The following is a 12,274-nucleotide window of genomic DNA, read 5'->3' as shown; positions in this document are numbered from 1 at the left end:
TCAAAATATACACCAAAAGATCTTAACTTCGTCATAAACAATATATAAATAATTTGGGAAATAATCAGATTAAAAGAGTATAAGTAATTTTTAATTGACAATAATCAAAAATATTAATAATTTGATTAACTACGTGAGAAATATTTTTTTCATTCATATCAAAAATCAATTGTTGAATTAATTTAAGCATTTCCAAATCATTTAATTTTTCTCTTTGCGTTTCCATTAAAGTTTTACAAATAAGGCTAAATATTAATTGAAATTTACCATTATTCAGACAGTTATGTCAAAATGACTCCAAATTGCATCATATGATCCGAAAATACATCACATGACAAAAATTATGAAATAAAAGTAACAGAAATTTTCATATTTAAAATGAAACAAATTTACTTAAAACTTTGTTTTGTTGGTGATTGCTCAGTAGGGAAAACATGTTTGATTCATAGGAAATGTAAAAAAGAATTTCCAAAATATTATCTTCCCACTGTTTTTGAAAGCTGGGATTTGGAAATCACAACCAATGAATCAATATTCCATATTCAACCATGGGACACTTGTGGAAGAAATGATGAAAGTGCATACCTACGAAAATTTTCTTATCCTGAAACAGACTTTTTTATTTTTTGCTTTGCAATCGATGATATAACATCTTTCAAAAACACTAAAGACAAGTGGCTACCGGAAACACAACCATACATGAAAAATTCCAAAATTCTTCTTGTTGGAACTAAATCAGATTTAAGAAAATCTAAACCAAATCAATGTGTTACCAAAAGCGAAGCACATTCTTTGGCAAAGCAAATCAATACGTGTGATTACATTGAATGTTCTGCTCTTTTAGATGAAGGTGTAAATGAGCTATTTGACAAAGTTATGGATCTGTCTACAGCCAAACAACATGAAGACAAGCCTCACAAAGCAAATAGAGAAGTGTGTTTTGTGTCTTGAAAAGATTCGCATTTGTCTTAATTATTAAATAACATATAATGAAAAATTTAGATACTGTGATAAATTCTTTTAAAGCTTGGATTAAATAAAGAATACATCTAAGGAATAGGTACTGCTCACATTGAAATAATATGTTACCGGTGACAAAAAAAATAAATCATTTGTTATTCAACAAAAGAAACAAACGTTATATTTAAAAAATAACTCAATAATGAATTTCCTATGTTAATTGTTTGGTGATAATATGATTAGAGTTCTCATAAAAAACGGTAAAGCTTCCGAAAATTACACAAAAAATTGCTTAATTTGTTACCAGGATTTGCAAAAATGACAATTAAAAGAGTTTTGCCTTAGAGTTTAAATCAAGAGTCCCAACTTTAATATTTTTATTGTCGAGTCTGCCATTTTCGTGGAACACTCATTATTTGTTTCATCCAAGAAGTTATTTGTTTGCAATGTCTTCATGAAGTTGCAAACAAACGCTGGAACCAGATCATAAAAATTTAATTAACTGAAAATATCAATACAAAAAGTTATTAATATATTAATTTACAAACAATTTTCAATAATTTACATCATTCGCTGTTGTGTCCATATCCGGGTAACCCCTGTAAAGAAGTCGATATGTTCAAAGGTATTGGACGCGCTCTTTCCAACAAATGAGTAAAGTTAATTCCGCCTACTCTACAGATTTCTCTTACAAAAGATATCCATTTATCTTCTGGGACCTCAAGTATTGGATGATCAGGATCTTGAAACCTTTCGAGTGTTTTAGGTATAAGCTCTGGGTCATAACTCGTGTGTATTTCCCATAACTCATGAAATAGCGTTGGCAAACAAATGCCATTAAATTCCAATGGATCAAAACCAGGAAAAAGTTTTTGGAATACTGCAGACGCTGCAAGTGTCGCAATTGCTGTCTCTGTCAATTGGTCAAAACAACCTTCACGAATTGATACTACTGCTAACATTGTAACAGCAGTAAATAATTGCGTGGTCGGTTGGTCAAAATGTGATAATATGTTGTCTATATCAGAGATATCAAATACTAATGGATATCCACAAGATGGACAATCATCTGGTAATTCAATATCAAATATAATTCGATATGGTTTTGGTGGGCAATAGCCTATATAGTTCTTAATTTCTTGGATAATAACATCAAATATTTGATATATGTCATCAAATTTTCCTAACTCATGCATCTTAGATTTTGGTACTGTAAATGTGATATCTTTCGCTACTATTTCTCCCCATGGGACTTCAATGTCTTTAGTGCGCTCCCATGCACTTGGATCCGAATATATTGCAATCGGGTGCTCACAAAAATTGTGGAACGTTAAGTCTATCGTCGGCGGTTTAAAATCCTGATCGTCACTCGAAACCGCTACGTAAACTATGCCGCCAAAAGTGGAAATAACCGTCGTGCTCTTTTCGGTTAGTAAATTCACCGAGACAACCGATGGCCATCTTCTCCAAGGGCCTGGCTTCGTAAGCAATGACTCTTGTTGTGAACCAACTTGAATGTGCGCGTTTTTTACAATGTCTTTACATGTTACAACAGCTGCGACTCCAGCAGGAAGCCATAATCCTGTTGAAACCCAAACATCATTTGGTAGCTCAAATGTTTTATGGAAATCACTAAGTACAACATTACCTGTCTTCCCTGGGAAGTCTTTATGTTCTGGTATAGGCTTCACGAGGTTGATAGGAAGTATTGTATATAAGTCCATAAGAAGAACTACAACAATTGATTGTTCAACATTGGGACATATACCTCGTTCTGTATGATAGTTGGTACGTATAAGGAAATCCCATGCACTATCAGTAAGATCGCTTAATTCTTTCGAATAATTTTCATTACAAACCATAATGTAATATCTGAGTAGAGTAACTATATCGTCAAGTGCTGAAGTATCGACTTTCTGTTGTTGTATTAAGTTGTTGAATTTTTCAAGTAATGCCATGAAATTCGAATCACGGACATATGTATAAGAAGATGGAACTTGAATGTTTTCATAAACTTCTACGTCTTCATTAAGAAGACAAGGTGTATGAGAAAGTGAAAATCGAGAAAGTAAATTATTAATTGGAAATGTAAATGTGTTAGCTTCTGTATGATTATAAAATACTGCAAGACCACCGCCATTACGAACATATTCAACAAAGCTGTCGATCTTTTTTGGGCTTAATTCAATGTCAGATGGGATTAGAATTCCCTTGTAGCCGGTGAAATTCACTTTGAATGATCCATATTCGATGAAAATTCCGATTTCTTTGAGTGCGTGTGTTATGTTGTGTCGGGCTTCCTTTGTAAATCCAATGCCAAGAACGGGCGTCATCGCGTTGTGGCCATTTGTAATCCAATTGATACAATTTGAAATTAATTTGCGCGTATCACCAATTCGCATATATTTGAGAGTAAGAAATTGAAGCTGTGAAAAGCATATAACACGCCCACGACTAAATACAGAGGCAGCAACAATTGGAAGCTGAATCCCGATATCAAATGGTGTAGTAGAATCCATATGAAGGAAACTCGCTACAATAGGAAACGAATTTGAGGCAAAGCACACAACAGGCATCATGTTAGGCGGAGCAGCTATAGTTCTGACATGATTTACGATTTCATCAAAATACTTTATTGGGAAGTCAACACATTCAACGGTAAGGTCGCCATTCTGAGATCCGTCGCGACTGACTCGTTGATGGTGTGGCTGAACCGATATGAAACCACACCCCATTGTGAGCCTTTGTATAAACTAATCAAAAAGTCAATATAACGAATTTCATTCTGGAGAAAAATGAGCCAAATTGAACGGTTATTTGCGTTAAAAAGTTTTCATCCACAAATGACAAAATCTTTGTCATCATATTTTAATGAAAATATTGTGATATAATTTAAAAATTAATGTATATAATTTTAGTATTATTACTAATGAATATTAGAAATTATATATTTAAAATAACTAAATTGAATTGTAAGGATTTAGTGCAATATTTATGATTACTGATCAAAAAGTGGCAAATAACATTAATACAAATACTTTTGAATATGACAACGATGATTTCTTTGATTGGAACGTTTTGAATCTTTTGAAAATTGAATCCATATTTGTCTGTGAGATTATAAAAAGTGACATATCGTCATTACAACAAGCCATGGAACTCAAATCCTTGTGCAAGAATGAATTTCATCAAATTATCCATTATAAAATTTTGCTTCGGTCACATATATTTGCTTTGAAACATATTAATCAAATTTCATCAATTGATTTAATAGTAAATGTTGCAAATAATTAAATAATTATTAAATAATGATTATGCAATATGATTAAAGTAGGTTGATTGAAATGGGAATTTTTTATGAATCAATGAAATTATTATCGTATTCTAATGAACTAATATCAAAAATAATATTTTTACAAAAACAGCAGCCTGCGTAGCATAGTGGTTATTGCGTTCGCCTTGTAAGCGAAAGGTCGGCGGTCCGAATCCGCTCGCAGGCAAATTTTTTTTAGAAAATTTCGTTCATTCCGTTAAAATACGTTAATTGTTATTTTTTGATGAGAACTCGTGTTGTAAGGAGTAATGAAACAACTTATAGTGACTCTTATCAAAGAAAAAATGTAGAAAGAGTAAATACACAAAATTTTAGACCAAGAACAACAACTGGTTTACATTATACATCAACTCCAAAAACTTTATATACAACGAATTTCACAAATAAAAATTATACATATGTCAGACCAAGGAGCGCTAAAACTGAGTTAATGCAACTTCCGAAGGAATATAATAGTACAATCAAACCAAATCTTGCTCCCCCTACACCAGAGTCAGATTATCAACATTATTTTGGAACGCCAGGACAGCATTCTATTTCTAAATACAACTTTGCGCCAACTATACGTAATTTAAGCAAATCGACACGTGCCGATATTGAAGGTACAACAAAGATTACACATCATCCACCTGGATATTGTGGATATATTCCACGTGAATGGCATGGAAACAAAGGTAAAACTCCAAGGCAAGATCCAAGTTTTGGAGATATATACTGGCAGCATCACGATGGCAAGGAAGGATATTCTGGATATACACCAAGCTGCGCAACCAATGCAAATGTAAGTACGCTTAAACGAGCGTCAACAACTTACCGCGATATGTGTGATGAAATCGGATTTAAACTTGACTAAATTTTAATTTTTGTTGAAATTACTTTTTTTGTTTCTCTGATGCTTCATAAATTAGCTCTAAATGAAAGGATAAAAAGAAAATATTGATTCCAAATTTAAAACATTAATTATATTCTGAAATGAAATTCGAAAAATAGAACAGAAAGGAAATTAAAATTTTTCATTATTATAGAAATACTTTCATTGTTAGATAACTAAAAATTAATTTTTTTTTGAAAATCGAAAATTTTATTATTAAATTACATTTTATTTGGAACATTTTCATCATTTCTAATTCTATTTAATTTAGTTGACGCCTGAATTTCCTTAATTTGTCTGTACAGCTGATCTCTTTCATTTTTATCTGTTTCTCTTTGTTTCACTATTGATCTCAACTGTGCTTCTGCTGCTTCTTGTGCATTTATCAGTAATCTTTGTTCAAATTCGAGTTTTTCTATTTTCCTTTGTAACTCAGTGTTATTCATTTTTAGTGATTGTATTACCATTTTATCACCATACATTTGATTATTTTGTTGTTTCTTCTCATTTTTCTCTTGTTGAGTTTGTAATACCAATATTATCGCTTGAAGATGTCTAACTTCTTCTTGATAAGTTTTCAATTTTGCTTCAAGTATAGCATAAGCAGGTTGAATTCTTAATGATTCTATTTCTTGTTCTAACTCCAAAACTCTTTGTGACATTTTAATATTATTTTCTTTTTCGAATTTTTCTTGTTTCCTTTGGAATTCTTTTAGTTTGGTATTTAATTCCGATATTTTTTGATTTGAATCTTTGATTTGTTTTTGATAATTTTGTACTTCTTCATCATAACTTTTTACAAATGCATTAGTTTCTTCTTGATTTTGTTTTATTTTATATGATAACTTTTTCTTTTCCGATATTAATTCTTCAATTTCAGTATGAAGACTTTCATTAACTTTCTCTAATTCGGATATTCGTGAATTTGCTGAATTTAATGAATTAAATAATTTATCTCTTTCGTTCTTTTTTTGTTGAAGTTCATCATTAGCGCCAATATATTGATCAGCAGTTTCAGATAATTCATTAATTTGTTCTTTTAATTGTGCATTCTCCGATGTAATTGCAGCAATTTGTTCATTTGATGTTTGGATTTCTTTTTCTAATGAATCAATTTTCATTTCTAATTCTTTATTAAAGTTATCTTTTTCATTATTTCTTTCATTAGTTTCTTTAAGTTGATTTTCAAGTCGTTTATATTGTGTTAATAATGTGTCATAAGTTTCCATTAATTCTTCGTTTGATTTTTGTGCGGATTTAAACTTTTCATTTGATTTTATATTGAGTGATTCATATTCATTTATTTTCATCTCGAGTTCTTCAATTGTTGTTAATTGTTTATTATGTTCTTCGCGTTGTTTTTCTATTGTACTTAAAAGGTTCTTCATTTGGATATCTCGATCATTAGATATTGATTGACGAAGTGAATCCATTTGTGATTGAATTGATTGAACTGATAATTCTAATTTCGATTTATCACTTTGTAATTGTTTTATTATTCGTTTATTTTCTTCGTTTTCATTATATAACATATCATTTTCTTGTATACGTTTTTCATTTTCTTTAATTTTCATTGTAAGTTTTTGTGATTTGTTTTCATTTTCATTTTGTAATTGTTGTAAATTCTTTTTATTATTTGATAATTCATTATTTAATGCTTCTTTTTCTTGTTTTAATTTTTCGATTTCTTTTATTTTCGAATTTAAGTTTTGTTCAAAGTTATCATTTCCATCACGAATTGCCATTTCAAGTTGTGCTTTCTCTTTTTGTAGTTGTTGCAAAATCTTTTTATTGTTTAATAATTCATTATTTAATGTTTCTTTTTCTTGTTTTAGTTTATCGATTTCATTTATTTTTTGCTCGAAATTATCATTTCCATCACGAAGAGATAATTCAAGTTGAGCTTTTTCATTTTGTAATTGTTTTATAATTAATTTATTATTTGCAACTTCTTTGTTTAATGAATCTTTTTCTTTTTTAATTACTTCAATTTCTTTCGTTTTAGCAGTAAGTTTTTGAACAATTCGTTCGTTTTCACTTTCGGAATTGATGATTTGATTATTAACTTCTTGATTTTGTTCTTTAAGAATTTCATTTTCTTCTTCTAATTTTGATATCTGATCTTCTAACAATGAAATTTGATTATTCTTTTCTTCGATTTGGTTTTGAAGTTGTGAATTTGCTTGTGCTAAACTTTCTTGTTCGAACTTATGATTAGTTGTAGTGTTATGCAAATCATCAAACTCTGATTGTTTCTCAAGAAGTAACGCTTCGGAAATTCGAAGTTTTTCTTTGAGATCTGTAACTTCCGCAATTAAGGAGTAAACTTGATTTTGGAGGTTTTCACACATTTCGCGTCTTCTTTCTAATTCTCTTCTTGTTTCTTCTTCTTGTTCTTTTGTCATTCGATCTCCGGAATTTGCTTCATTTAATCGATCTATTGTAGCTTGCATTGTTCGTTTTTCCTTTTCAAGAAGGACATTTTTCTTTTTTAATGTTTGTACTTCTTCAGTAAGATTTTTCATTTTACCGCCAGTAATAATTGTATCTTTACGTGGTATACTTGATTGTGATTTTGTGGGAATTCCTGACTGTATTTTGGATGGGATTCCTGATTTACGATTCTTTTTTGTTTCATCTTGTCGTAATTGTGAGTTTTGCATCCAGATGTTTAAAAAATTTAAACGTACAATAAATTGTTAAACGTTCATGATTAGGGCACTCCAAACACAAATTGGAAAATGAACGAGGATCTTGTACCAATAGAAATGTCATACGTTCTTTCATGGCATCCATATTCTCGTGCGAACGATCTAATTGAGGAGTTTGGTGAATTCAGTAAGGAATTAGAAGTTGTTGCAAGATCTAGAGGTGGAAATGCAGCTGTTGACTTATTAACAGGAAAAGGTGTTGCTGATTCTCCACAAATAGCTAAAACAATTATCCAAAGTATTGTATTTTCAATGACAGATATTTATGAATTATGTCTAGATCAAGCAGAAAAGATCGAAAAGATATGTCAAGTTACAGAGCATGACATGGTTTCACATATCAAAGGTCTTGAAAAAGGTGAACGAGTAACCATACATTTTGGACCCATTCCAGAAATCTTTGATTCATTATGTGAATTTTTAGTTTGTTCGATTCTTCGAAGAGCTTTAGAGATGTGGATGGCCGTTCAATATGTTTTAGCTGCAGGCAAGATTTCTGATGGTGATTTAACGGCCACAGTCAAAGAACAAAAACGAAAGAAATTCTTAAGTTACATTGCAACCGAACTATCAGAAGAGCCATTAATAGTTGATGATGATTTACTGGAATGGATTAACACCACCGCCGATACGACGATAACATTTTTTGATGAGCAATTTAACATATTTAAAGGATTAAAGTCACATCGCGTTAGTGACTTTCTTTTCATGATCAATTGGAAGCAATTATATGTTAACATCTATAGTGAGCTTCTCGTTATCTCTGAAATTGTTTATACTTCTTTTGGAAGCTCAAATCGTTGGGATGATTCACCATTAATCCTTCCTATTATTATGCTTAGTTCTGGTGCTGTTGCTCATAACAGAACAATATTGGATGTTTTTAACGGTGTGTTACCTGAAAACTGCCCTAAAATTAGAGCCCACAAAAGATTAATGCTCAAACTATTTCCTTCATAAAATAAATTTTATAAATTGAATAAACGTCGTCAATTTTTGAATTGCTTTGTTCGATAAAAAGGACGATCGCATCCAATGATAGAATTACCATTTGGGAAATGCCCTAAATCAGAAAGCTTAATGCAATCAATCATGTCATCTTATAGTATGATTATATCTCCTGCAGAAGAAAATGTGAATATATCAACAACAAATATTCAAACGTCAGATTTTCCAAGATGCTCAAAATGCGAAGCTTATTGGTCAGTGAATTGTACTGAAGAAGGAGATTCATGGAAATGTAATATATGTTCAAAGCAAAACAAAAAATCAGAAATTTTTAAACAACTTCCAAATACATCCGATTTCCAAATTAACTTAGAAGGAGAACTTGGAGAACAATTAACAGTATTTTTTATTTCATTAAACTTTAGTCCAGAAGATATATCAAATATCACATCGGCATTGAACTCATTACTATCAAATCTACAAAATAGGTCAGTGATGGTAATCATTAAGGATTCTGATGTTCCTTTTTCGATATTATGTCCATATAGCACAAAATATCAAAATGACGATGGAATTCTCAAATATAATTCACAAGAAAACGACGAAAATGTACAATTCCAAACATTAACAGCGCCAATAGTTCAGTTGCAGTCGTTGCCAACTGATTTCTCAAAGTTTATTTTTTCTCCATCACAAATCCCAATGATCATTAACACATTATCTCATATTCAATCAGCTCGTTCACGATTTAACTTCAACGAAATCCTTAGTATATGTGAACGTCTTACACAAGAATTCGAATTATCGCCGATTCAATTTATTTCAATTATACCACCAATTACACAAAAGATATCAAAACTCACACGCATCTATACACAAATGATTAGAATCGATGTGCTTACGCCTTCACTTACTAAAGAAGGTGATAATCTCTCAAAACAAATTCCCGGTCTTTTCCAAGTTTTTTCACATGAATCACTTCCACAACAATTAGAAATCCTTTTCCAAGAAAGAACGTCTTATCAAGTGTATACTAATGTTCGTTGTTCACGTTGTAAAACAACATGGAAACGGACATCTACACCTTGTTCACTTGAAGAGAGAGGCGTTATATTTTTACCTGTTCTCCACAAGCGAAGCACACCAGTTATTCTTGATGTCCATACTAATGGATCATCTGACAAAGCCTCAATTCAAATAGTCTCAAGAATTGTCACATGGAGTGAAGCCGATAGAAAATACATTCAAATTTTGAGAGTCTTTGATCGGCAACTTGAATTGTGCAGCGATTTGAAAGAAACCGTTTCCGTGTTAAATCCGGATGCGCTTGTCTGGAATTGGCTCATGCACAGTCTTTCTAACTTAGAGACAAATCCGAGAGCAGTCTTAGCTGCTGTTTATCGAGCGACGTCGCGAGTTTTGTCGGAGATTGATGATGATGAAAATGAGAATTCGAAAAAGTTAACTCACGCATGTTGTTCGTTAATGTATTTGGATTCGTTTGGCGGCGATCAAAATTTGATGATCAATTCACGAAATTTAATGAGCATATCATCACCACATGAATTCCATTTAGTTCCAAAGTACGATGAAGCAAACAAATGTTATCTCTATGGAGGTCAAACATATGGGACAAATGGCAAAATTATTCCTGATTTTGTAAGAACGCCAGACCCAAAGAATTTAGATTTCTTGAATACTGTTCGTGTAAAGTAGCGAACTTAAGTGAAACGTAAAAAGTGCCACCGAAAAAACAAAATCAAAAAAAATTATTGGAATGAGTAAAAAAATTATTAGGGACTATCATTGGCGCAATTTCAGGAGACTCGTTGATTATTGACTTTAGGCGGTATGGGAAAGTTCGAGAAAATATTCCTCCAATACAAATTGTTTCGTTAGAACATGTCATTGCGCCAAAGCTCGGAATGTATGACGGAACAGTCAAAGACGAGCTCGGAGGCTTTAACTCATGGGATTTCTTAAGGAAACTTTGTATTGGAAAAAGAGCCACAGCATATTATTCGATGAATCAGATCCAAATGAAAAGAACGCACTTTACATTTGGAAGTATTCCGATTTTTTCTCACGTGTTAAACTATACAAGCAACAAGACGGTGACATAGCTATAGCGATTAATCGCTATCAAAAATGGATGGGTTAAACTTCGTTCGAAGCCAATCAACAACAAAGCACTCCTTAATGGTTATTACAAAGAACTTTCAATCGCCCAACAAAGCGCACAAATTTCGAAAATCGGACTATGGAATCCGAACCAGTCAAACCTTATCATAAAATCCCCGTAAAGTTCAACAATGAAGACCTTCTCAAAGTGGGCGTGTTCACTGCAATCGTTGACTCTGTTATTAACTGGACCACATTTATACTTTATCTAATGCCAAACTTCGAGCGCATTATATTTCGTGTTGCCGGGTGTAAAAGCGTTTGTTCACGGTGAATCCATCTTACGCACATTATTCAGAGTCTGCGAAAAATTTCACGATTCATCATTACCTTCATCGTGATATAAAGATACGAATATGTGCACACATCGAAGCTGACATGTTCATAGGGCCTATCATTGATGAAAGTGATTTGCATATGCGCACATTACTTTCAAAAGGTTGCGCAGAATATAACTTAGGAACACAAAGTTATTCACCGCAAAGTAATGAATACCTTCGTTGTGAAGCACAAGCTAAAGCCAAACAAATTGGAGTATGGAGTAATACAGTTCCATTAGAACAATCAAATATTATATTTAATGGAACTGTATTACAAATAATTGGAAGCTGTGCAATTTTGGTCGATGTTTTTGGTGAAGAACGCTTAGTTCAACTTACCAATTCAACATAATAACCCAAATTCGGATGAAGCATATCACTTCTCAGTTAAGCACTTTATGCAGCGAGTCATCGAATTTGAAGTTAAAGATGTTGATAATTCAGGAAGTTTCATTTCATGTATTTCATTGGTATTAGATGATGGTACAACTAAAAGTATTGAGCAAATACTTTTGTCTGAAGGATTATCCGAAATTCATAAGCGTGTTGGACAAATGTTTTACCATACTTTGAAATTTTGGAGAAAGCTCAAAACGAAGCAATGAATGAAGAAAAAGGAAAATGGGGAAATTCTTCAATCGATTTAATATCATTAGAATATGAGAAATATTATCCAGTCAAAGTTATTAATGTACGAAGTTGTACCGATTTAACTGTGCAATTCTTGTTCCAAGAGATTAGTCAAATTCGTCGATTTTTATATGTGTCTAATATTGGATTTAATAGTCCACCACCAATTGGAGAAATCGTCTGCGTGAAAATATATTAAAATAGATATAGAGGGAAAGTTGAATCAATTATGAAAAATGGGAAAATTGGAGTTCTTTTAATTGATTATGATGTATGCATTGAAGCAAATTTGGAATCATTACTTAAATTAAATCCAAAG

The 12,274-nt window shown here is 31.8% G+C and overlaps 5 protein-coding genes across 5 annotated transcripts; 3 read left to right on the top strand and 2 right to left on the bottom strand.

Moving 5' to 3' along the window:
- Nucleotides 1-1,526: 1,526 nt before the first annotated feature.
- On the bottom strand, nucleotides 1,527-3,695 carry GO595_001206 (uncharacterized protein; the record flags this gene model as incomplete). Its single annotated transcript, XM_067913979.1, has 1 exon — nucleotides 1,527-3,695. The coding sequence occupies one exon, from the start codon at nucleotides 3,693-3,695 to the stop codon at nucleotides 1,527-1,529; it is 2,169 nt and encodes a 722-aa protein (XP_067778676.1).
- A 1,029-nt stretch (nucleotides 3,696-4,724) lies between these two features.
- GO595_001205 (ptype ATPase) lies at nucleotides 4,725-5,147 on the top strand (the record flags this gene model as incomplete). Its single annotated transcript, XM_067913978.1, has 1 exon — nucleotides 4,725-5,147. One exon carries the CDS (start codon nucleotides 4,725-4,727, stop codon nucleotides 5,145-5,147), a length of 423 nt encoding a protein of 140 aa, XP_067778675.1.
- A 239-nt stretch (nucleotides 5,148-5,386) lies between these two features.
- On the bottom strand, nucleotides 5,387-7,828 carry GO595_001204 (myosin-2 heavy chain-like; the record flags this gene model as incomplete). Its single annotated transcript, XM_067913977.1, has 1 exon — nucleotides 5,387-7,828. The coding sequence occupies one exon, from the start codon at nucleotides 7,826-7,828 to the stop codon at nucleotides 5,387-5,389; it is 2,442 nt and encodes an 813-aa protein (XP_067778674.1).
- A 78-nt stretch (nucleotides 7,829-7,906) lies between these two features.
- On the top strand, nucleotides 7,907-8,836 carry GO595_001203 (uncharacterized protein; the record flags this gene model as incomplete). The annotated part of the gene is made up of 1 exon (XM_067913976.1): nucleotides 7,907-8,836. The coding sequence occupies one exon, from the start codon at nucleotides 7,907-7,909 to the stop codon at nucleotides 8,834-8,836; it is 930 nt and encodes a 309-aa protein (XP_067778673.1).
- Nucleotides 8,837-9,319: 483 nt separating this feature from the next.
- Nucleotides 9,320-10,540, top strand: GO595_001202 (Sec23/Sec24 zinc finger family protein; the record flags this gene model as incomplete). The annotated part of the gene is made up of 1 exon (XM_067913975.1): nucleotides 9,320-10,540. One exon carries the CDS (start codon nucleotides 9,320-9,322, stop codon nucleotides 10,538-10,540), a length of 1,221 nt encoding a protein of 406 aa, XP_067778672.1.
- Nucleotides 10,541-12,274: the final 1,734 nt, after the last annotated feature.

Source organism: Histomonas meleagridis (genome assembly GCF_020186115.1).
Source record: "Histomonas meleagridis strain 2922-C6/04-10x chromosome Unknown contig_120, whole genome shotgun sequence".
NCBI lineage: Eukaryota > Parabasalia > Tritrichomonadida > Dientamoebidae > Histomonas > Histomonas meleagridis.
The sequence above is the reverse complement of the archived record's forward strand: the minus strand, read 5'-3'. Positions and strand labels throughout refer to the sequence as shown.